The sequence below is a fragment of the Parasteatoda tepidariorum genome, chromosome 10 (assembly GCF_043381705.1).
Source record: "Parasteatoda tepidariorum isolate YZ-2023 chromosome 10, CAS_Ptep_4.0, whole genome shotgun sequence".
NCBI classification, from domain to species: Eukaryota; Metazoa; Arthropoda; class Arachnida; order Araneae; family Theridiidae; genus Parasteatoda; species Parasteatoda tepidariorum.
In genome coordinates, this window is record NC_092213.1 from 70,277,185 (window position 1) to 70,305,056 (window position 27,872).

The following is a 27,872-nucleotide window of genomic DNA, read 5'->3' on the forward strand; positions in this document are numbered from 1 at the left end:
AAACTTTGCATCCGTTAAAAACAATTGGTAGTTATGGATTTTTATTATTCCCGGAAAAAAACTAAGAAATGAAATTTATTGTTACCAGTTTTTACTCCGGTGCGCTGCCAAGATGAGACAATCTAGCTTGACCCACCGGTGGCTCACCCCGGCGTGAACGTGTTAAGCAAATTACACGGGGGAATATTTATTTCTATTGCATGAAACTTTTGAACAGATCTTAGATATATCCGCGTCATTCATTTCTAATCTGCAATCGGTTTGCAATTTAGCAGCATATTCCTAACCACGATTTTATAAAATTCAATCCAGTGAATACTAAGAGTCCCCAGTTCTCTGCTACGTTTGGAGTGGTAGAAAGAAAACGATAATACATTTTAGTTTGTGAAGGCCTTATGATTTTATTTGTTATTTTCAAAGAAACAGACAATAGCATCTGTATGTATATAAACCAATATGTTCTTTATGAACTTGTACATTCACGCAAAAAGCAAACTTAACTAAAAAACGATTTTGAAAAAAAATCTTTAAATTTCGGAAGAAAAATAGTTTTAGATTTAAAATCCCCCAACATGAACTAGTGAGATCAAATATTTGTATAAATTCAATAAAAAAATTTGCTCTCTAGTGTTATTATTATTATTTTAAACTCATAACATGTGATATGACAAGCTCAAATTCCACCTTTTCGAAAACCTACATCCAAGTTGAAAGCTTAAGGTAATTAGTATTAACATAATAAAAGAAATTTCCTACTTTACTTTAAAGTAAAATTTGTTTGGGAAACTAAATGAAAAAGTTCGGGAAACACTGCTTTACAATACTATAAAATCAAATCGTGTTTTAAACCATTGACTTATATTGCTGGCTTACAGTCTACCGCTGTTTAAGAACGACAAGAACTGTAAAATGCTTCCACTCATATATCAATATTTAGCTACTACTATTCTTTAAGCAACAAACGCAATAGCCATTGTATCGCCTAAGGAGAAAAATATTAGTAAGTCAACGGGTTAAAAAGCAGATCTGTAAAACTTGACTGTCACAGTCTATTTGAGCAATAAACCAATCACATTTCATAGCTTAGAGCAGATAAGTAAAATATCTGATAAATTACAACAATAAAATTTCACAACCTTTTTTCATTTGATAAGAATGTTACAGATTAGCATTGTGTAATCTTTTTTTTTTTCTCCAGTGAAAAGCCTCAAAATAACAATCAGCTGAAATTAAATAGTTTAAAAGGAATTACGGAAAAAATAGATGAAACAATCAGATAGAGCTCCACTTCTGCAATTTCAGATTGTTGTAGAAACCTGGAAAATAAAGAGCAAAATTGTAAATCTTTAAAAAAATTACATATTTTTTTTTTCAAATTAAGGTTACAGATAAATTGATCAAAGTTAACAACAATTGTCTGTTTAGGTTTCGAAGGAAAAAAATTCGAAAGGACATGCTAATCGTGGTATAAAATTTTGATAAATTTAAAATACTGATAATAAAACCATCTCATTTCTATCTGAATATTATAAAAATAATAACATATAGTAATAATAACACTTGTGAATCTAGAGTTCAATGAAATAGCTGATTCCTTGGCTGCAAATTCTAGAGATCTCAATCAAAATACAATCCCAACCACGCTGGCAGATGCAAATACTTTTGCAAAGTCAAGACTATTCACCCCTTTAAAAATCAAAGCCCACGATCAAATAACTAATCTTGACATCGATAGGAAGACAGCCACTAATCTCATCAGACTAAGAACAAAACATCATAAAAACATGAAAATTTCTACAGATGGGACTTGAAAATATCAAAACTGTGGCAACTGTCTTAATGTGGAATTGACACTATATCATGTTTTTAACTGCGCTGCAGGCCTTCACCTCTTAAACTACCCCACAGAAGAGGATTTGTATTCATTTAATGCCATAGAAATAACAAAAACTATTCAAGCACACCATGAAATATGATTCAATAGAGGATACGACACCAATCATCCAATAATAACATTATAGTAATAAAATTTTCGCGACGGTTTCCAATTATAAACAGTTAAAATTTGCAATTATACATATTTGCGATTATCATACCATTCCATTTGAATGGAAAGTTAAACAAAAAAGATAAAACTGATACACCTATAAGAAATAGTGAAGGTTATAGAGGAATTTAGGGAGATTACATTCCTCTCAAAGAACGGGTAAAAAAATAAAAAAAAAAACAAAGCAGAGAACTTACTACCAGTACTTTGTCTCTAACATATTTTTTCTAAAAATGTGTATGTAAAGCTACAAAATGGGTGGAAAAACAATATGAAATCATCTAGACTAACTCTATGTAAGAAATTTTTCTCACAGCAGCAAATTTTATGGAAGATTTTACCAGGCAAAACTGTTGGCACAATTTGAAAAATCATGCGGAAGCTTTTAGAAATAATGTCGTTTTTACACCTGCAAAATTTGGATTGAAAAATATAAGGAAAAGCAGTTAACACGTTGAATGCCAGGGGGGTCATCGGCGACCGGCACTGAGTTTGTCCGTAACGCCACAGGGGTCACCTGTGAACCCAAGATCATGAGTAAATTCTTAATTTTTAATTAGATAGGAAATTATTAATTAGAGAGAATTTTTTTAATTAGAAAATAATTTTTAATTAATTAATAAGAAATTAATGCAATATAGAACACACAAAAACAGTTTTATTTATATCCACAGAGATCCAACTAGCTCCAGACGGCGAATAAATATTTTCAAGTGGTAGTTTATTATTAGTGATTCTTGACTTAATAAATTCTATTTAGTGATTCTAGTCAGTAATTAGAGATTAGTTCAAGATTTTTATTCACCACTATTTCTAAACAATTCTTAGGCTTACATAATTTACCTCTTATTCCTTTATTGCCAGGGATGCCAAATTGCTGCGCTTTATAAAAAGGTATTTTTGGTTTAGTATTTTTCATTTTAAATAATTAACTCCTCCCGAATATTATCTAATATTGAAATAGTTCTTCTAGCAGTATTTTCTCTTTTCCTGTACCAGTATTTTCACTTTTCCCCGGCGTGAACGTGTAATGCCATAGAAATAGCAAAAACTATTCTAGCACACCATGAAATATGATTCAATAGAGGATACGACACCAACCAATAATAACATTATAGTAATAAAATTTTCGTGACGGTTTCCAATTATTTACAGTTAAAATTTGAAATTATACATGTTTGCAATTATCATTTACACCACTACACATCAAAAATTCTAGGTATGCTATGAAATGCAACTTTGTTAAACAACATTCGTGGTAACTCTTTTAAAAAGTAGGCATATTTATCCTTATTCTACAAGTTTTACAATTTAATTAGTTACCAATTTATTAAAACTTCTGCAGAAAGCGGAGCAGTTGGCATCCCTGTAATTCACCACTTTTTTCAGTTATGTCATGATAAACCTTTATAAAAAAACTAGCAAAATCTGTTTAATATTTGCAAATTTAGTTTGTAGTTATTTACCGTTTGGCCAGACAGGCAAGCCATGTAAAATTAGCTTGGCATTCAGCGTGTTCAGGCCTGAAAGCGAGACGGAAAAATGAAAATATTGGTAGGATAACTATTTCAATATTAGATAACATTCGGGAGGAGTTAATTTGCTCTCCACAATAAACAATTCACTGAAATAAATTTTTCTTGTCGATGATGCAATTCAATAAAAAAATTGTATCCGTTAAAAATAATTGGTAGTTATGGATTTTTATTATTCCCGAAAAAAAGCTAAAAAATGAAATTCATTTGTTACCAGTTTTTACTCTTTTCCGTCTTGATATATATTAACATTCAGCCCTGAACTTGTTAAAAAAAAAAACAATGATGAATGAGAAGCAATTACAGAGGTTGGTGAGAAGGAGGCGTAGCATCTTATTTAATAAAAAATATATGTGTTTTTTCTTCTTTGATACATTAATAATTGATTCAAATGGATTAACCACCAGTTTCTTTTTTGGTCAAGAAGCGCTCAACATGATTATAAAGTAGGGTAGCAGTTTAATTTCTTAGTCCCACTTTTTGCTGGAAATTAGGGAATTTATTGAAAAATTCATTTTAAATTTATTTCGAAAGAATAGTAAATTTGCAACTTGTTTTCAATAAAATCGGAATTCATGCATTTCCTTTCGTATTTATTTTGTAACCATTATGCATTAAAAGTCACATAGGAAGTTAAATTATAATACAAAACTATTTTACTACCACATTTTTTATTAGTAAGTTTAGTATAAACAATTGAACATTGCCTAATAGTTGTTTTTAATTCGCCATGAAAAAAAATCAAGTGCCAACTAATGTTGGAAGAAAGCGTAAGTTAAATTTAATAACCACCTAAACTCGCGTGTTCCGATGTTCCTATTAGCAAAATCTTAAGAGCTGGTAACTCAATTATTTCATTCTTCAATTTAAATCTGTAAAACACTTGTGTTCACCTGATTTTATTTATCAAAGTAAATAAAATTTTGATCTGAAATCATGCAGTTGCATTATTTTTAAACTCTATACTGGTAGACACATAAGAAAATATGTACACATAGTTTAGGCACTGATATTTTTTTAAAAATAGGTACTCTTTACATCAGTATACTATGTGCTTATGCAACGTCTGTGAGAGGCTTCATTTTTTCGAAACTTTACTAGTAGCTGCCAACTATGTGCTCTCCGATAAGATTTACTCCTTATTTGAAGGGTTAGAGAATTAAATTGACAATAGTAAGCATTTTTTTCCTCCATTTTATCAAATGCAAAAGTTCTATTTCAATATCCAAAATATCATCTACAATTCAGTTGTGAACAGAATATTATAGTTACATTTTGAATCAGTAGTAAATATCATTATGTGTTTCTTGTATGTTCACGATATTATAACTACAATTTGGATAGATATATACAGAATATGATAGTTGCAATTCGTACTTTGATGCATTATTAAAACATTTCCTCTTTTCTTGGCAGTTGCATACCTGCCAACTTTCACTCTTTTCGAGAATGGATTTTCCAAGTGGTAGTAAAACAATTACCGAATCTCCTCGCAAATATATATATCTTTTGATTAGGTTGAAATTTGCAATCGTAAGGAATAATATGGTTTTATATATTTGTTGTAATTATTTATATGTTGTGGTGGTCAAACTGATTTAAAATTATTATTATAATTCAAAAAGTTTAGTGAAATAACATGAATTTCGCTAGCACTTTAAATATAAAAATAATATCTGCCGGGAAAACCGGAAGAGTTGGCAACTATGCAATTGGCAAAGTAGTATTTGAAGAAAATATCTCTTAACAGTGCATTGAGTAATGTCTAATTTTTGAATAATATTTCAAAGTGAATAATAGCCGGGATAGTAGTTGGTAGGCACAGTGCCCATGTCAAAGAGGTCGTGGGTTCGATCCCCGCCGGTCGAAGACTCGCCGTGTAGTAAATGGTGACTGGTGCACTTTAGATCTGTCGGGACACAAAGGCCACCACGTTCCTATAACAAATCAAACCTCTGGGGGTGATCTGTTAAAAAATTTAAAGCAGCACAAGAATATTGTTCCCCATCGTTATTTTATCGCTTATCTAACTAATAAAATTATTCTTATGCATAACTGCCAACTTTTACGCATTTGGCGTAAAATTTTATTTCTATATTTAAAGTGGTAGTAAAATGTATGCTTTCTATATATTCCTTCCATTTATAAAATTAATTTAAAATCTTTTTGACCACCACTATTTTTAAAAAATTTAAGCATATATATTGATGTAAAATACTGACGTGTTTGTCCAGATAAGTTTTATCCAAAAACAGTATATGTTTCTGCCTAGAATTGTAATGCAAATTCGAATTTACCACTGGGGAAAACCATCCTCGAAAGGATTAAACGTTGGCAGGTATGCTTATGTAAAAAATTTTAAAATAATTTTATTTCTTAAAATACTAATATGTTATCTTTTCTACCACTAGGAAATTTTTCCTGGAAATACAAAAATTTCATAGATGCGTGCGTAATTTACGGATTCAAGCTGCTTCGCTTTCGACAAAAGATATAATAAATTGCTGGCGAATTAAATAATAAAACTAGTAGAACAATTACTTTTGACTATAATTAAATTGATTTTTTAAAAATAATTATTTTGATTTCATTCTTTCTAAATATTCCTCTCCGCAGAGGATCAAAATTGTGATTGCATGTCTTCGGATCATCCCACACCGTCGCCAATAGCCCAATATGCAGATCTAGTGCAGCGTAAATAAAGAACCTACCTGCCTACCTAATATAAAAGTCATGTTGATTTTGAGAATCGTTTTTATGAAGACTATCATTTACAAAGACAAGGGAATTCCGGATCAAGTATTGGGAGAAATTGCCTTCGTGGAGGAAAACCACGAAAACTCCCCACAGTCAGCCTGACAGCAAGGCCTGATTGTAAAATTTCTATAAATATGTATAAAAACTTTACAATTTTGTCCCAATAAATATTTCGATCTTAAAAAATGCGATGACATATGTATTTATGAGTAAAAAACGTATTGTTTACTTTACTACTTAAGAAAAATTAGAATATTTTATTTTTCTTGCTGTTAAAGTAGTTAAGATTTTTATTATGAGACAGTTAAAAAGTATTTTATCTGTACAGCGCTATAAATGGACCTGATCCGGTCGATTATACAATAAATGCTCCATCGTAATTCTCTATTGGTTAAATCTGGAATTTCTTGTGGTAGTAGCAATTATGTTTTATTGGAAAAATCATGTCGTTTTAAGTTTATTCATTTAAAAAAAAAAAACATGTTTTATTGTAACAAATTATCAAAAGTATTTGTGAAATTTAAGTATTAGTAACCCAGACGGTCAGTTTTCGGAAATTGAGAAGACTAGTATTGGTCTCATTTCCTTCTTTTTTTTTTTTTTAAAAAAAAAAAAAAAAAAAAAAAAAAAAAAAACCTTTATCAGCTGTTATTAAAAGTTACAAGATATTAATTAACTTGCAAAAGATTTTATACGTTACGTATACGATTTAAATGCTTGATTAAAAAAATCTTCGAATCTTAATACGGTAATTAATTTTTCTGTCACTTTGTAAAATCTTTTCTGATGAAAAGTTGGCAGCTATATGATTAAATATTACATTTAATACAACGTTTATGGTGGTTATGGTTTACAAGAGACAGAAGCTGAGAACTTTATAACGTTTTCTATTGCTGTTTTTATGGAATTTGATCTTCGAAAAAAATAACACGTTTTATAACGAACTATGGTGCTGCCCTCTTGCGCAATATTCAGCTACTATATTTATTAATTTTAGAATGTGTTCACGTTTATGTATTTGTATCAAAATAGTAAAAATATCAAAATAGAAAAAATTAACAAAACAAATGAATCGATTTAAATGTATTCAAAATATTTGTGAGTGGCAATTCAGGACAACTCGATTCTTTTTTCAGGTGGGAATTAGAATTATCTGTTATACATTATCAACGTTTCTGCAATCCATGAATGATGTATTTAAAAAAAGATTAAAAAACACGTCGATGCATTGATAGTTCACCCACAAATAAATTTATAAGGAAATGATTTGCGCGTCACTATTCTTTTTTTCACTGTCTATATTGTAATTTCTGTACCATAAATCATGACAGCATTATTAGGATGCAAAATAAATTTGCTTTTTTATTTAACGCGTTGTATTTTTTTCTATATGAGCAAAATACTAATTCAGAAAAAAATGCTAGAACAGAAACATGTGCATATAAAATAAGTATTTAACTCAGAAAAACAATCACCCAAAAGTAATTAAAATCGTCACTGCCCTATTCAAAAGTCTCATACATTTGCTTAAATTCATTAAAAATGATGGTGGTAAAATGAAAAAAAAATTCGAAATAAACATAAGAATTTAAAAATAAAGTTTTAAATCATAAAACTTACTAAATTTAAATTTTGAAAAAAAAAAAAAACATTTACGTTTAAACGGAAGAGTATACTAATATGTCATTGTGAATGAGAGAAATCGGTGGTTGTTGACAATCACATAATCGCATTGTTAAATGTCCGAAATATATACTAGGTCTAGTTAAGCGCCACTACCCGGTATGCCCTACATCAATGTTTTTTTAAGGTTCAGTGCCACTTCCCGGAATATATTTGCCTGGTATACCCTAACACTGATGTTTTTTTAAAGTTAAGTATCACTGCCCAGTATGTATTGAACCGAACACTGATGTTTCTCCTAATTTATCCTCAGCAGATATTAAAATATCGAATAAATATAATAATATAACTGAATAAATTAATATTAAATCGGATTTAACAAATTTTCGGGTTGAAATCGGATATTTTTGACATTCACCGGTGAAAGTTGACATTCTCCTGATTTCGGTCATTTACGGTGACGTACATGTAGCACGGTAACGTACAGTTAAAGTACTACATGTAGCACATGTAGTACTTTAACTGCTCCGGAATTCCCTAGTTTCCGTTAATTTTCCAAGTGGTAGCAAAGGTAATACCCTAATATTGTAATAAATTCGAATTTTAAAAGAATATTTCCTTCAATTTTTATAAAAACTATTCAAAACTGCATATAAAAAGTACCTTTTTGCAAAATATTTATAGATCGTAGACAATTAAAAATTAAAGCTCTCAGTATTTTTGGTGACTTTGCCAACACATTAACCAGAGATGCCAACTTGCTCCGGACAGCAAATATATGTTTTAAAGTGGTAGTTAATCAATTGTGATTCTTGGTTCAATAAATTCAATTTTGTAGATTTTTATCCGCCACTATTTCTAAATAATTCGTAGGCTTATATAAATCACCACTTAAGGCCTGGTTTCTTATATGCTCAGACTGCATACTATCAAAATACTATTAACTTTATCATACAACTCTACTCAAGGGGATCTCCCCAATCCAAAGATGATTTTCCCTTCAAAACTAAAGATTTACTCCTTAAGGACTTGACTTGTTGTTACAACATACTACAACTTCAAAGATATATAGGACCTCCCAGAATACAACAAAACAGAATCGATGAATCGGTTAGTGGCGCTTCGCGCCAAACACCGAGATAACCCCAATATCCAGCATCCAGCCTGGTTTCTTAGGACAGGACGCCGTCAGCTAGAAATCAGCGCTAACCTCAGAGATGCCAACTGCTCCGGACAAGCCAAAATAATTGAAAAAACGGTAAATAACTACAAAGTAAATTTTGCAAATATTTGACTATTTTAGCTTGCTTTTTAAAAGATTTAGCATGACTTAATTACTATAAAGTGGTGAATTATAAAAGCGAATGAATTATTCAGAAATAGTGGTGGATAAAAATCCTCTAAATTGAATTTATTAAACCAATAATCACAATTGATAAACTACCACTTTGAAATATATATTTGCTGTCCGGAGCAAGTTGGCATCTCTGTAACCTCTGATTTGTCCATTTGTGAGTTTGATAGTATGCGTTCGATGACGTATACTATCAAACTCACAAATGGACAAATCAGAGGTTAGCGCTGATTTCCAGCTGACGGCGTCCTATCCTAAGAAATCAGGCCTTTAGTGGTTCTTATGTCATGCTACGCATTTTAAAAAGCAAGCAAAAATAGTCAAATATTTGGAAAATTTACTTCGCAGTTATTTACCGTTTTTTTAACATTATTTTGGGGTGTCCGAAGCAGTTGTCATCTCTGTATTAACACGTTCACTGCCAGCCAAGTGCAGCTAGTGATATTATATCTATCATTGAAGAAAGGTAATCTAAAACAATAAAATCAGAGTTGCATTTTAATTTTTTAGCAACTATTTTAGTTTAAGTAACATATTAAGTTTCTTTTAATAAACAATCTCTTAATGTCATTAGAAAGCATCAAATTTTTTGCAAAAGTAGTTGGATGATAAAATACATCTTGCTGTTTTATTGGCACAAATTGGGATTTGTTACGCTCTGTCGCGTGATCGGCAACGAAAGTGTTAAAAGTTTCACCGCGAGCGAGCTGGAACAAGGAAATTGCATAGCTGCCAACATTTAATCTTTTCGGGGATGATTTTCCCAAGTGATAGTAAAATAAAATTGAGTGACAGTCATATGCAGAATTATATTTATTTAGTTAGTAGGAACTTAAACGCACATCTCTATAACGTTCTTTTATGTATGTATAATTTACTTTGATGCAGTGTTGATCAAAATCATTTTAAATTAAATTTATAAATCCAAGAAATAAAATTCATAAATCCAAGAACAAAAACTTTACTAATCCTTTAAATATAAAATTTTACTCGATGAATTTGTTTCCTCACTAAATAATTTTCGACATACTCATGCGAAGAGATAGGACAGATATAACGATTAGTAAAGCAGATCATTGACAGATCTTTGATACTTTACATTTCTCGATGAATTTGTATCCTCACGAAGTCAACTTCGACATTTTCATGCGAAGAGATGCAACAAAATATAACGAACAGTAAAGCAGATTGTTGACAGATCTTTGATACCTCACATTACTCGAAGATCCATCAGAAATTCATTTTCATCAGTTCAACTCCTTACCTATAACACATTGTGCAAACTTTACAAAAGCCCTATTGTGTTTCGCATTTTCCATATAATAGTATAATAAATTGAGGGGGGGTCAAAGAGGGGAGGGAATCAAAAAATAACCGGAACTTACTTCCAGTATTGAGTTAAGTGAAGAGATAGATCGGAATATAACGATTCACCCTTTCAAAACGGAAGCCCGACAGATCATTAGTTTTATTTTTTGTTCCCTCTTTTAAAAGGAAATGGGATCTTGAAATCCTGTCTGTCCCTGTCACTGAAGAAAAAAATAAGAATTCATTTTTCAAATTTAATTTGAAAGGTATCTTCCGAGGATAGTAATGTATTCTCAAGAGATTTTTCCCTATTCGACCAAAGGTCTGATAAATCTCGTCAGGAAGTGGGGATATTTAGGATAGTTTTTCAATATATTCGCAAAAATATAATTTTTTTTTATCAATCGTCCCTTGATTGTTTTAAATGCAGATGAAGTTTCACTATTTTCCCACTTTTTGGGAAAGAAAAAACTTTTTTTTAAGAAAAATTGATATCCTAAGATAAAAACGTCTCTTTATAAGAGGAAGTTCCCATTACTTAGTTCTAAAGAAATTTAATTTTGATTTTTTTTTAACACGTTCACGCCGGGAAAAGTGAAAATACTGGAACGGGAAAACAGAAAATACCGGTAGAAGAACTATTTCAATATCAGATAATATTCGGGAGGAGATAATTCTCAACAATAACAATTCACTGTAAAGAAATTTATCACGGCGAAGAGGCAATTCAATATATTAATTGCATTCGTTAAAAACAATTGGTAGTTATGGATTTTTATTATTCCCGGAAAAAAAAAACTAAAAAATGAAATTTATTGTTACCAATTTTTACTCCGGTGCACTGCCAATATGAGACAATCTAGCATGACCCACCGGTGGGTCACCCCTGCGTGCACGTGTTAATATATAAAACGGAAATAAAATTACACGAAAAGATATATGTATAACAAAAAAATCCTTAGGTGCAAACTGGTTTACTTTTTTAATGGTCTGACCAGAGTACTTCCAGTGAACCGTGCATGGGTTTTTAAGTAAAGCAGTTTATGGCCAGTTGCAGAATTTATCAAGTTCACCTGCAAAGCAAACTCCCAAAATGCAAATTTGTCTGCAACCCTAACACAGCCAGACTGAAACTGTTATTGCAAAGATTAGGCTGAATCAAACAAATGTGCAACAAAATTAGCACATGCGAAGTAAATAAAATTAGATACCGAAAAACTGTTATTTAAAATCTTGTAATATATATATATATATATATATATATTACAAGATTTTAAATAACAGTTTTTCGGTATCTAATTTTATTTACTTCGCATGTGNTAGTGCAATTCTATATATATATATATATATATATATATAAAAGAAAAAAACCTTTTACTCAATTTAAATTTATGAAATAATTGAATAGTTTATATTTAAAATAAGGAATAAGTTCCCATGCACACTCGACAAACAAGAAACTGAGGATTTCGGAAGTTATGATTTTTATTTATTTTATTTTTATGTTTAGCCTTTTAAATTTTTTATTTTTTAAAATTCCAACTAATTAAAGAATATTCTTTAGAATTTTTAAAAGTCATCACTTTTCTTTTGCTGCAGATTTATACTATCTATGCAGATTTGCGAACAATTTTCTTTTAAGGATTTATAACTAATAATAATTAGTAATTTTAGGAATGAAAAATGTTTCTATTCTCATTAATATTTTACACTTGTTTTGAAAATNTTTTTTTTTTTTTTTTTTTGCTTTTTTTTTTTTTTTTTTTTTTTGTTAATTTAAAAAAATTTTGAGATGAAAAATAATCTGCAGATGATTGATAATATGTAGCGCCCGCTACCGTGTTGGAGGATTTCTGTTACCGGGGGAATCGGTAGCTGAAACGTTTCGACTCTGAGAACTCCAACTCTAACTTCATGACTTCGAAGTGAAAGTGAGACAGAAAAAAGAAATTATAGTAAATTTTCTTTCAATTATGACTAGGTTTCGAACGCATAGATGCCAACTTTCTCCGAGTTGTAAAAAAATATTTTCATTTGGCAGCGAAATTTAAGTCATTTTTAGTTTTGCTTCTATCATTTTGAGTAATTCTTTCACCACTACATATCAGAAATTCAAAATATAAATTTAAATGAATTGCAGTAATAATAATTGCAATTATAAAAGGAAATATTGGTTTTATTTTGATTAGAGTTCAAAAATTATCATGCACTATTAAAAATATTATTCCGTTTATATTTTATGTGTTAAAATTTTTAAATTAAATTTAGTAATCAAATTAGAAATCACAAATTTTACTACCAATTTAAAAATAACAATTTACACAAAATGCGTAAAAGTTGGCAGCTTTGCTGTTCTCATACCTCTTTGGGTGGAGATTTTTCATAGCATTAGTCGAAAGGAGTTGTAAAAAGTATTAAAATTATTTGAAATATTTTATAAGTTATGAGACTTTCGTGCATATGAGGCACACCTTTCATATTTTTATTTATATGTTTATTTATAATTCTTTGTCTTATATCGTAGCTAAAATAATTTTAAATCAAGTTTCTTAAATCCAGAGTACTATATTATAATTTAAAATTAGCTACCATTAAAAAATATAGTTAGTAAAATCGTAAGTGTTGGCATGTATGTACTCTCAATTAAAATATTCCCTAATCATTAATATGATTTTTCAAGGAAATGTAAATTTGAAACTATATATTTTTTCTTCTTGGGTACAACTAGAGTCTAAGATACTTAAATTTTAACAGGAATGGAGTTGGACAAAATTATGGGAACACCTTTATACTAAATCTAGGTAAATAGTCTTTCGCGTTGCAGTAAATCTATTTGAAAGATTTTACATGGAAGAATACTTTGCGAAATTGAAAAAAGTTAAAAACTACATCACTATGTAATTCTACTTTAACTTTTAAAAACAGCACACCACTGTAATAACTAATATCGCGTTTTATATACTAATAAATTAAAATTATATTTTTGTAGTGGTAGATACTTTACAAAGTGCTTCTTGTTTCTATTTTTTATTTTACCTTAAATTATAATAAGAGAACTGTTGAAAAAACTAATTTTAAGAATCTATTTGTCCAAAATATTAAAATTGTGTGAAACTATTATTAGAAAAACGCTATCAATAAAAGAGCAATAATATATATAATGGAAAAGCGACCAAAACACGTAGTACACTAGCACCTATATAATAGTCTTATGACAAAAAAAAAAACTATTGGAAATATTTATAAACTGGGAAACTATTACAAATAAAACAATAAATTCATTCGCATATTTTTTTTATCTATTTAGCTAAATAAATTTGATTTTGAAATTCATAAATTAAAAGATAAGTTATCTATAAATCAGTTATTAATATTGATTTTTCGGCAGTTTCATTGATTTCTTGTTTCTTTTTAACAATTAAGTCACGAAATTACTGGAGTATTTACCAGCTTAGTATATTTTTAAGAAATTAAAGAGCTTTATATAAAACTGAGCAGTTTAATAGATAAAAACAATTACATTTTTATGATTTTTATTCTCTATTTGCCAAACATTATGTTTATGTGATGTGAATGCGATTATAAAAAGGAGTAGTTTATTTACTTTAAGTTAAGAAGCTATTTTATTTTTTTACTAGTTTAATTTATAAAATTCAAAATATTCTCTTCGAATACAAATTATTTTTTTTATTTCTACATTTATTAACATTTCATTTCTTTTATAGACGAAAATCGCTTTTAAATTTTTAAAATAGTTCCATAAATTATAGTTATCGTTGCTGTTGAATGTGAAATGTGTTGAATGTTGTCGCATGTGAATTTATAATAAGATAAATTATAGTAATAATCAGAGCTATTTTATAGCAATCACAGAAAGATGTTCTCTTTCTTTCTTTCTTACAGTGCCATCTATTGAAAGAAATGTGAAACGAATATTCACCCGACAATTTTAACTTGAGGGGGGGGGGAGGGGGACAGTGAAAGTTATTAATGGAAGTTCGTTGTTATAACTCTGCGCAAAGATAAAAACTTTGATTTATCTTTCTTTCCTAAAATCTCATATCAATTTTTTTAAAAAGTATTATGATGCAAAACTGAAACAGTTTGAAATTATTTTTACAAATGACAAATTTTAAATTATTTACACAAATGACAAATTTTAAATTATTTACACAAATGACAAATTTTAAATTATTTGCGTGAGTATTCTAACGATTCACTTATGATTGTACTTATTAAGACATTTGTTTGCTAAAACAGTCCCACTTAAATAGCAGCTATATCATATTTTAGGACAATGTCCTGTTAAACTAAAAACATGAACGCTTTTATTCATTAAAAACATTAATGAATTTGCTTATTACAAAAAAATTTTGTTCCTTTATCAGACGGTTAAAAAAATTTATAATAAAAAAGGGCCCTTCTTTAAATATTTTATAGCAAAAATGCAACATTCACAGAATGGATACTTTATAATACTTTTCATTTTAACCCTTCGCACTCCAATGTCTCCACTGAAGCACCATAAACAGTCACCATTTTAAAATTAAGAAATTTTGCAATTTATTAGTTACCACATTATTCTAAAAATTTTAAAATACTATAATACTTCATTGTTTAATTAATAATTGTTTAAACTGTAAACCAAACTGCATTTAAAAGTACTCGGAGTGCAAAGGGTTATAAATGCAAGGCGTTCAGTGTTCCCTAAACTTCTAATAGTGGCGGAACATACATTTTTGTCGTGAAATGTATTTTTTGCTTTTTAAAAAGTTGACATCGCGATAATTCGATGATCATGTGGAGAAATCTTGGTGGTCGAATTTCTCCTAAAAACTAGCTAACTCCAGGAATGCTAATCGCTTCGCTTTCTGCGGAAGTTTTTGAAAATTGGCAGCTAATTAAATAGTAAAAAATTGTAGAATAGGGATAATTATGTTCACTCCTAATAAGTGTCACCACGAGATAACTGCAAAAAAGGTAGCTTTTCATGCAATACTTTGAATTTATGATATGTAGTGTTAGAAAAATTTTTTGAAATGAAAAGTACTAAATCAAAAATATCATAAATTAAATTACCACTAGAATATATTAGTAGACATATCTGCTAGTGTGAAATAGTTTTCTTACTACCTTATTTTTTTACATGGCATAAACAGATAATTAAATGTTAACTTTCATTTTAGTAAAAAAAATAGCAGCAATAGCGTGAATTTCAGATTGAAACATTTATTTTATATTATTAATTTCTAGACGAAGACAAAGTTTTAAATAATAATGCTATTATTTTCACCTTTATTTAACACGTTCACGCCGGGAAAAGTGAAAATACTGGTACGGGAAAAGAGAAAATACTAGTAGAAGAACTATTTCAATAATAGATAATATTCGAGAGGAGTTTATCTATTCTCAACAATAACAATTCACTGTAAGGAAATTTATCACGGCGAAGAAGCAATTCAATATAAAAATTGCATCCGTTAAAAACAATTGGTAATTATGGATTTTTATTATTCCCGGTTTAGTTTTTATATATATTAAAAACTAAAAAATAAATTTATTGTTACCAGTTTTTACTCCGGTGCGCTGCCAAGATGAGAAAATCTAGCGTGACCCACCGGTGGGTCATCCCGGCGTGAACATGTTAAGAAGTTTACTCTTACTAGAGAGTTAAAAATCCAGATTGTAGTTATAGACATTAATTTATTCGTGCTAATACTATTGATTTGATATTTCTTTCAATTAAATACAGCACAGTAGTCGAAACAAAAAATTTTCACAAGCAGGTGTGATTGTTCACATTCGATAAATAGTTTGATTGCGCAAACATTTAAAATAACTAACTAACTAATCAACTTTTTTCAGAGTACCTATCCATGTATGGATATCTGCTCTTTCATCTAAATTGGATAATATGTGGTGGAAGGGAAGGGAGGTGCTGCGTTAACATTAAGTTAAATCTCAGAATGAACAATAATTGATAAAATCAAGTCTGAGTCATACATAAAAATAAGTCGCAAGTTGATACATAATAAAGGGAACAAATTGAAGATAAAGATAAAGAAAGAATATTTACACNGGGAGGAGTTAATCTATTCTCAACAATAACAATTCACTGTAAGGAAATTTATCACGGCGAAGAAGCAATTCAATATAAAAATTGCATCCGTTAAAAACAATTGGTAGTTATGGATTTTTATTATTCCCGGAAAAAAACTAAAAAATGAAATTTATTTGTCACCAGTTTTTACTCCGGTGCGCTGCCAAGATGAGACAATCTAGCGTGACCCACCGGTGGGTCACCCCTACGTGCACGTGTTAATATATAAAACGGAAATAAAATTACTCAAAAAAATATATGTATAACAAAAAAATCCTTCGGTGCAAACTGGTTTACTTTTTTAATGGTCTGACCAGAGTACTTCCAGTGAACCATGCATGGGTTTTTAAGTAAAGCAGTTTATGGCCGGTGGTAGAATCTCCTAAAATGCAAATTTATCTGTAACCCTAACACAGCCAGACTGAAACTGTTATTGCAAAGATTAAGCTGAATCAAACAAATGTGCAACAAAATAAGCACAAACAAAGTAAATAAAATTAGATACCAAAAAACTGTTATTGAAATCTTGTTATTTAAAAAAAAAACCTTTTACACAGTTTAAATTTATGAAATAATTGAATAGTTTATATATGGAATAAGTTGCTATGCACAGTCTATAAACAAGAAACTGGGGATTTTGGAAGTTATGATTTTTATTTATTTTATTTTTATGTTTAGCCTTTTAAATTTTTTGTTTTTTTAAAATTCCAACTAATTGAAGAATATTCTTTAGAATTTTTAAAAGTCATCTCTTTTATTTTATTTATATATATGTAGATTGGCAAAAAAATTTTTTTAAGGATTTGTAACAAATAATAATTAAGTAATTTTAGGAATTAAAAATGTTTTAAATGTTTCTTCTCTCATTAATATTTTAGACTTGTTTTTAAAATCTGGGATAAATTTTTTTTTCATTGGGGTGTATTTTTTTTCTTCTTAATTTAAAAAAATTCTGAGATGAAAAATAATTTTGTTTTTAAAATCTGACATAAAAAAAAACATTTTGGTGTATTTTTTTTTTTTTTTTTTTTTTTNTTTTTTTTTTTTTTTTTTTTTTTTTTTTTTTTTTTTTTTTTACTTAAAAAAATTCTGAGATGAAAAATAATCTGCAAATGATTGATAATATGCAACTCCCGCTGCCCGTGTTGGAGGATTTTTGTTACCGGGGGAATCGGTAGTTGAAACGTTTCGACTCTGAGAACTCCAACTTCATGACTTCGACGTTAAAATGAGACAGTAAAATAGAAAAAAAAAGAAATTGTAGTAAATTTTCTTTCAATTATGACTAGGTTCCGAACTCAGAGATACCAACTTGCTCCGCTTTGTAAAAAAAATATCTTCATGTGGCAGCGAAATTTAAGTTATTTTTAGTTATGCATTTAACATTTCGAGTAATTCTTTCACCACTACATATCAGAAATTCAAAATATAAATTTAAATGAATTGCAGTCATAATTTATAAGTGGAAATATTTGTTTTATTTTGATTAGAGTTCAAAAAAAATTATCATGCACTATTATAAATATTTTTTCGTTCATTTTTTATGTGGTCAAAATTTTAAATCAAATTTAGTAATCCAAAAAAATAAATAAATAGGAAGCACAAATTTTACTACCAATTTAAAAATAAAAGTTTACACAGAATGCGTAAAAGTTGGCAGCTATGCTGTTCTCATACCACTTTGGGTGGAGATTTTTCATAGCATTGGTCGAAAGAAGTAGTAAAAAGTATTAAAATTATTTGAAATATTTTAAAAGTTGTCAGGCTTTCGTGCATATTAGGCATACTTTTCATGTTACTTTTTATTTGTTTATTTATAATTCTTTCTGCTATATCGTAGCTAAAATAATTTTAAATCAAATTTCTTTAATCCAGAGTACTATCTTGTAATTTATAATTAGCTACCATTAGAAAATATAGTTAGTAAAATCGTAACTGTTGGCATGCATGTACTCTCAATTAAAATGTTCCCTAATTTCCTTGGAATCATTAATATGATTTTTCAAGGAAATATAAATCTGAAATTATATATTTCTTCTTCTTATGTACAGCTAGAGAAAAAGAAAATTAAGAGAACTTTAATTTTAACAGGAGTGGAGTTGGGCAAAAATTATGGAAACACTTTTATACTACATCTAGGAAAACAGTTTTTCGCGTAGCAGTGAATCGATTTGAAAGATTTTACATGGAAAAATTCTTTGCAAAGTTTGCATCCATCAAAAAGAGTGAAAAAAGTTAGAAGCTTCTTTACGTTTCGATAGAACTATAACTAAAAATAACGATTTGCGACTATATTACAAAGTCCCAGTGTTTTGAAATAATTGGGTACCTGGGCCGCGAAGCGAACCCTACTCTATACATGAAAATTGAAGAGGTAACATGTTTTATATACTAGTAAATTGGAATTATATTTTTGTAGTGCTAGATACATTACAAAGTGTTTCTATTTTTAGCCTTACCTTTACATATCATAAGATAACAGTTGAACTTATAAATTTTAAGAATCTATTTGTCCAAAATATTAAAATTGTGCGAAACTGTTATTAGAAAAACGCTGGCAATAAAAGAGTAATAATATGTATAATGAACGAGCGATCAAAACACGTAAACTCGCTCATATATAATCGTCTTATGACAAATTAATATTTGAGTCTATTGTCTATTTTAATTTTAATGTCTATTTGCCAGATATTATGTGAATACGTTTATAAAAGGAAGTCGTATATTTACTTTACGCTAAGAAACTATTGTATTAGTTTAGAAGTTAAATTTATAAAATTCAGAATATTCTTCTCAAATACAAATTATTTTTTTACTTCTACATTTATTAACATTTCATTTCCTTTATAGACGAAAATCACTTTTAAATTTTTAAAATATTTCATAAATTATTATTATCGTTGTTGTTGAATGTGAAATGTGTTGAATGTTGTCGAATGCGAATTTATAATTACATAGTAATAATCAGAGCTATTTTATAGCAATCACAGATGTTCTCTTTCTTTCATTCCTACAGTGCCATCTATTGAAGGAAATGTGAAACGAATATTCACCCGACAAATTTTACTTGGGGGGGAGGGACAGTGAAAAGTTATTAATGGGAGTTGGTTGTCGTAACTCTGCGCATGCAAAGATGAAAACTTTGATTTACCTTTTTTTTCCTAGAATCTTAAATCAATTTTTAAAAAAGTATTACGATGCAAAACTGAAACAATTTGAAATTATTTACACAAATGACAAATTTTAAATTATTTGCGTGAGCGTTCAATCGATTCACTTTTGATTGTGTTTATTATTAAGGCATTTGTTTGCTAAAACAGTCCAACTTAAATAGCAGCTATAGCATATTTTAGGACAATGTCCTGTTAAATTAAAAACATTAACGCTTTTACTCATTAAAAACATTAATGAATTTGCTTATTACAGGAAAATGTTGGTCCGTTAACAGACGGTTAAAAAAAATTTATAGTAAAAAAGGGCCCTTCTTTAAATATTTTATCACAAAAATGCAACATTCGCAGAATGGATACTTTATAATACTTTTCATTTTAACCCTATGCACTCCGATGTCTCTACTGAGGCACCATAAACAGTCACCATTTTAAAATTAAGAAATTTCGCAATTTATTAGCTACCACATTATTCTAAAAAGTTTAAAATAGTATAATACTTCATTGTGTAATGAATAGCTGTGGATCAAACTGCATTTTAAAGTACTTGGAGTGCAAAGGGCTAAAATGAACCCTTCCCAAAATATTTCTTTTTAAAAACGCAAGGCGTTCAGTGGCACATAATTTTTTGTCATTAAATTTATTTTTTGTTTTTTAAAAAGCTAACATCATAATTCGATGATCACGTGGAGAAATCGTGGTGGTCGAATTTCTCCTGAAAACTAGCTAACTCCAGGAATGCTAATCGCTTCGCTTTCTGCGGAAGTTTTTGAAAATTGGCAGCGAATAGGGATAATTACATTCACTCTTTATAAGTGTTACTACGAGAAAACAGCAAAAATGTTACCTTTCATGCAATACTTTGAACTATTGATATGTAATGTTAGAAAAATTATTTGAAATGAAAAGTACTAAATCAAAAATAAAATAAAATAAATTACCACTAGAATATAATAGTAGGCATATCTGTTAGCGTGAAATAGTTTTCTTACTACCTTATTTTTTTACATGGCATAAACAGATTATTAAATGTTAATTTTCATTTTAGCAAAAAAATAACAGTAATAATGTGAATATCAGATTGAAACATGTATTTTATATATTATTCATTTCCTAGACGAAGACAAAATTTGAAATAATTATACTATTATCTTCACCTTTGTTTAAGAAGCTTATTCTTACTAGAGAGTTAAAAATCCAGATTGAAGTTATAGTCTTTAATTTATTCGTGCTAATACTATTAATTTGATATTTCTCTCACATAAATACAGTACAGTAGTCGAAACAAACAATTTTAACAAGCAGGTGTTATTGTTCACATTTACTAAATAATTTAATTGCGCAGACAATTCAATTTGCAATGCAATAAATTCTTATAAAATGTGCTATCATAAAAAAACTGGTAATAACGTAATTTCAAATTTAACTGATTACTACTTAGATTTTTGTATTAAAGAACTGTAAAATCTGCACCTATTTGAGAATGTGTACTTTGTTTACATATAAATGATCAGTTAATTAGTATATTACACCTCTGAAGTAAAATTGATTGTAAAATAATTCCACCATCAGATTTAACTAATTTTAGAAGAAAAAAAAGGCGTTAGACCATAACTACGTGGAGATACGATTTAAAAAATAAAAAAACAAGCTTTTCATAAAATTGAAACTTTTTGTTGCTTGCAATTTCGTAAGATGGGCAAATACTAAAGTGAATACTAAGTACTTTCTATGGTCCATAAAAACTGAAATAGTGATAAATTTACGTAAAAAATAGCAGATTATTTTCTCTTTTAAGTTAACCTCTTTAATGTTCAACGGTTTAATGTTGGATAATCTTTTACTTAAGCCAATTGAAAATATACATTACACAAATAAACACCCTTGAATTACTGTAGTGATTACAGATGCAGCGATGCCAACATGTGCCGGACAGAAGATTATATTTTTGAGTGGTAGTCTTCTAGCGTATGATTCTCGGTTTAGTAAATTCGATTTATAACGTTATCACATAGCACTTCTAAATAATTCAAAGGCTTATGTGATAAGCTACTTTGTTAATATTAAACCGTGTTGAACATTTATTAAAAGTTAGCAAAATTTACCGAAAATGTGCCATTTTTAATTCTCTACCGTTTTTTTAAATATTTTGCCGAATCGGGAGCAGTTGGCATTGCTGAAAATGATAGAGATTTAGCACTTTATGTAATTTTTAAAACGAATGACTGTTCTTACTTTCTTCAACAAAAAAAAAATTGTAAAGTGGTAAAAAATTAAAGCGATTAGAACTTTTTGAGGTTCGTTATCGAAACAATGTTTTAAATCTGTTAATAGAAGAAAATAGATAACGATAACCACAACAAGGAAAAATTAAAAAATAAAGATAAATAGATCGAATGAAAAATTTTAAAAGTTTTCATTTAAAAAAAGTTCAAGAATTAAATTTGGAAATTTCAATACTTTTCCTTTTATTTACAAATTTTGGTAAATAAGGAGTAGGAAAAAATAATTTCTGTGCAACAGGTCTGGATTTAAATTCACACACATTTCTTAAAACTTTGTGAGAAATTAGCTCTCCCATTTTTTTTTTAGAGACGGGCGTTAAAATTTAAAATAAAATTTTTTTTACAAGAAATTATGTTGCGTTAAAATGAATTCAGTCTCTCTTTTTGACGTCCGAACCCGAAAATTCAGAAGATTTCAAATTCACTAAAATAGGATACATAAAATATGACAGGCAAAATACAGACAGATAATATGACAGACTTAATATGACAGATAAAAATCAAAATTTACGAATAAGAAGACACAATAAAATATATTATTAAGATTAATTATTTACGCTTATAATTATTTAATTAATTAATTATTTACGCTTATAATTATTTAATTAATTAATTATTTGCGCTTATAATTATTTAATTAATTAATTATTTAGGCTTAAATTTTAATTTTTGTATTCTAAATAACCGAACTCTGAACCAAACAGATTTTAGTGTATTTGTTTAGTTTGAAAGTAGTAAAAAAGTATTGAGCCTCAGTTAGCCGAGCGGAGATTTCTCTCAGATTGAGAGACCGAGCCCACGCCTGGCTCAGACTTGAACGGAGCCCAGCTTTTAGTCCGATACGTTATTCCCCCCCCCCCTTAAACAGATAGATATCAGGGGTGTATTTCTACTAAAAACCGATGTTGCTTGAATTTATAAACTCATGTATTTCTCACTCTAAACGTGTATTACATACATATTCATACGATAAAAAAATTTTCATGAACTTATAAAGTTTATGTTGTTTTTAACACTTTAGCCTCAAATATCAGGCACATGTATGTTTAAAACAAGTTGAAATTTTATACATTTATTTACCACTTTACCGTCGAAGGCTTTTGACTTCGGATTCAAATAAAAGTGTTTATACTTTAAATTGTAGGCGGCACTATCTCGTTTTTAAATAATAAACGAAAAAATTAAACTCTTGTACAGCCACTTATTACGTTTATGACAAAAGAAACAGTTCTTTTTAATGGAATTCAAACACAAGTGCGTTAAAAGAGATGAACTATTGATAAGGTTTTGAAGGAAAAAGTTTTTAACTCCTATTTTAATTTTGAACACTCACTTCGTCAGTTTTAAAACCTTGATTTTATACATTGTCTTTGCTAAAAACGTTTCTTGTATCCTCAAACTTTTACAACCAGTTATATATTTTTTCATGAAGTATAGATTCATTAATATGATGAAATATAACATCTTAATTACTTACAGTGTAAATTTGTTTATTTATCTTTGTAAATTTGTTATTATTAACTATTAGGAGTTTCTCAAACTTTTATTTTTATTCTATTTGATTTTTTTAAGTTGAGATGTTACATCGTCTGTTTTATCAGCATCGCAATTCAAGGACACTTTTTGAAATAAACATTGCTTATTCAATATTCATTATTGCGTAAATTGAATATGCAAATGTTATGCAATGAGTATGCAAATGTTTCGAAAGGGGGAGTTCCAGTGTGAAAAATCTCTTTAGTTATTCAATTTTTGTTGTTGTTGTCTTATGCTACTTGTCAATACCAACAAGTCTATTTTAAGGCAGAAGGGTGCCATCTATGTCCAAGAATTTGACTTCTGCCACGCACACATACGTCACAGCCCGTTTTATAGGGAGGACACATTCTCATACCCTCCATCCGCATATCGTAATTTTGACCTGAACCAGAGCACGATCAATCTTAGATCCACTACCTCTAATAGTATTGATTTGTTATGGGAACTTAGCGGACTTTGTGACCCAGACAGATTTAGGATGCACCAGTCACCATTTTGTACATTGGGAGTCTTTGATCGGCGGGGATGGAACTCATCTCTTGGACATGGGCCTAATGCCCTACCAAGCAGGTTATCCCGACCTTCAATCAATTGTAACTACCATTATGGTTTACATTTTAAATTATTCACGTTTAAATCAAAAACTCTCTTAGTATGCAAGTTAAATAATAAACTAAAAAATTGTGCTAGAAAAAGTAACTAATTTTAGTCTCTTTCAAATAAATTTTAAATTTTGTTAATCAACACATTCCGAGATTTTAATCGCCCGTAACAATCCTGTTATCATAATTATTATCACGGATTCCAAACAAGTTTAAAATATTTCTATACAGTGAAGGACAAAATCTTTTTAAATTTTATTTATAGAAATACAATTAAATATCCAAGCATTCATATTAGTGGGAAACATATTTCCCAATAAGTGTAAATCTTGACAGTTAAATTGTAAGGCTAAAAAAAAGCAGAACCAATCCACTTTTTTAAGCTTTCAAGTGAGGATACTGTTATAACGGTATGAAAAATATCTTGAAAAGTAGTATATTGTAAAACAGCGATAAGTTATTTTCATGCTCATACCTGCCAACTTTCACTCGTTTCGAGAATGTATCCAAGAGGTAGTCAAATAATTACCGAAGAAACAATTTGAATAAAAAAAATATTAATATTTTGAAACATTAATATTTTAACGAAAAATAATAAATTGCTATTGTAAAGACTATTATAATTTTATATATTTATGGTAATTATTTATATGTAGTGGTGGTCATACTCATTAATAATTGTTATTATAATTGAAAGAGTTACATTTGTTTGAAGTTACATTATAATTGAAAAGTTACAGTTAAAATAACATGAATTTCAGTATCACTTTAAGTATAAATGCGAGATTCTGGGAAGAAAAAAATTTCTTGAAAAAAAGTATTTGTATGTAAAAGTTATTAACAAATTTTTACGACTATTGATGTTCAACTCCGTAGATTTTGTAATTTTGAACCCAATCCAGAAGACAAGGAAGTCCTCAATCAAGTATTTAAGTATTCATTTGCCTCCGTGGAGGACTTTTTGAGGGAACTAACCCCCCATTTGTGTTACATGGAGAGAAAAACCACGAAAACATCCAACGGTTAGCCTGATGGCCAAAGAACTCTAACCCATCATCCGTCTACCCACAATCCACCACGTCTAGCGCAATCAAATATCAACAATAGCAAAATATCAACTAAAATCTGCTGATAAGTGTTCTGAAATAAATCTGCAGATAAAACTATACACTAAATTTTGAAAATTTTTAACAAAATAGTTTTTTACACTTCGTGAAACAAAGTTATCTCTTTTGAACTTTTAACCTTTCTGACAGACAAATTATGCAACTTTTAAGTAATTGTGATAAATTTCATGCACAAAGTATACAAAATAATTCTGAGAATTACCTACATTCGTGAATTATTCACAAGTATGAATTTAAATAATTTTTTCCCGTTGTCACTATGTAGTAAAAAATGAATAAGAAAAACTTTAAAAAAATAAAGAAAGTATATTGCTCTACATATTATTCATGTTCTGTTATAGTTACATAGTGAGAATTATATATTATTTGTACTTTAGATTATATAGGGGAAAATGAATTAGAAAAACTTTAATAATAATAAAGTAAGTACATTGCTTTATATATTATTCATGTTCTGTTATATAAACATAGTGTGAATCATACATTATTTATATCAGTGTGTTAGATTATATAGGAAAAAAATGAATTAGAAAAGTTTTAAAAATAATAAAGTAAGTACATTACTCCATATATTTTTCATGTGAGGTTATATAAACTTAGTGTGAGTTACACATTATTTATACTAGTGTGCTAGAATTACTAAGTGAAAAATGAATTAGAAAAATTTAAAAATAAAGTAACTACCTAGTTTTATATAGTATTCATGTACAATTATATAACTTTAGTGTGAATTATACATTATTTATACTTGTGCGTTAGATTATAAGGTGAAAGATGAATTAGAAAAACTTTAAAAATAATAAAGATAATACTTTGCTCTGTATAATATGCATGTACTTAACAACACACAAGAAATAGCAATTTAAAAATGATAATCATACCTTATTAAAATATCCATTATGAAAACCACATGTCTAATAACTGTTCTTCGTGTGGCGCGTGACTGGCATACGGAGAACTGTATTCGGATGGATGACTCGAAGATGGTGACAAATCTCCTGAACCTGTTGATGGCCCGCATGTTCCCCTGACTGTTAGTCCCACTTCCTCAGATGAAGCTACTGAAGAACATTCGTCCATAACATAATTTTCATCGGCTACCATACTTTGATATGCAGCACTGTCATAAATCCGTTGTTCAGGCATTCCAAGCATGCCTTGCAGTTGCCTGATGTACTCTATAGCAGCTCTTAAAGTTTCTACTTTGCTTAGTTTCTTGTTTTTTGAACCAGGTGGCACACGCTCTCGAAGAGTTGAAAATCCTAGATTGACGAGCCGGACTCTCTTTCTTTCTCTAGCATTTCTTCTGGACACCGCTGTTGATGGTCCGGCAGATTGTCCGGCAACAAATGTGCCCTTCTTTGTACTAGTTTCAGTCTCATGCTGTATTTTGTGAATATTTCGGTTTGCGTACACAATTTCGGATGGAGTCCGGCCCATGGCCATATTTGTCTCACGTGGTCTTGACATAGACAGTTGAGAAGAATTGTTGAGATACAACAAACGTCCGGCACTGTCATAGCTCATCATTGATACCATTTTAAGTCTATTGTCACACAAATCCACTTTATCAGAAGCGTCAACTAAACATTTTCAAATTAGTTTGAATTTAAAAATTCGATCTCGCTTTAAACCACATAAAAGTTCTATCCAATTCTTAAATGTTGGTATGAATAAAATCGAACTTGGATCTAATTCTTCTATCTAGGTTTGAGTAAAATCAACCTTCGATCTTGGTTTGACTAAAATAATACTCCGATCTAATTAAACAACATAAAGTTCTATCTAGTTCTTATAAATGTTGGTTTGAATAAAATCGAACTTGGATCTAATTCTTGTATCTAGGTTTGAATAAAATCAACCTTCGATCTTGGTTTGACTAAAATAATACTCCGATCTAATTAAACAACATAAAGTTCTATCTAGTTCTTAAATGTTGGTTTGAATAAAGTCGAACTTGGATCTAATTCTTCTATCTAGGTTTGAAAAAAATCCACCTTCGATCTTGGTTTGACTAAAATAAAACACCGCTCTAATTCTCTGATCTTAGTTTAAATAAAATAAAACTTTGATCCAATTCTTCAATTTTGGTTTCAAATAAAATAAAACTTCAAAATCAAAAGGTAACTAATGAATAATTCAAAAATACAAACGAATATCCCCGAGTTTCACTGCTCCCGCGTTTTAGAACTTCGAATTGTGCGCTGTGCGCGATATTTTCATCATCTACTCAACGCGCAGTCTCGAGAAGTTATGATGCAAGCTATTAAAAGGAGCTCCATCCCATCTTAGAAAAAGAATGGAATAAAATATTCTGTTCCTTCCCCACCAATCTCAGATCGAATGAAACTTTCAATACAGGTAGAGCACCCTGGTGGCGCGCAAGGTAAATACTTAAATGTTGACAAGACGATATTTCTGAATG

The 27,872-nt window shown here is 29.2% G+C and overlaps 1 protein-coding gene across 1 annotated transcript; it reads right to left on the reverse strand.

Annotated features, from left to right (window-relative positions):
* Positions 1-88: 88 nt before the first annotated feature.
* LOC107441134 (achaete-scute homolog 2) lies at positions 89-27,872 on the reverse strand. Its single transcript, XM_016054286.3, has 2 exons — positions 26,329-27,872; positions 89-1,316 (listed from the first exon to the last, which is right to left on the reverse strand). Exon 1 carries the CDS (start codon positions 26,984-26,986, stop codon positions 26,345-26,347), a length of 642 nt encoding a protein of 213 aa, XP_015909772.1. The 5' UTR covers positions 26,987-27,872; the 3' UTR covers positions 89-1,316; positions 26,329-26,344.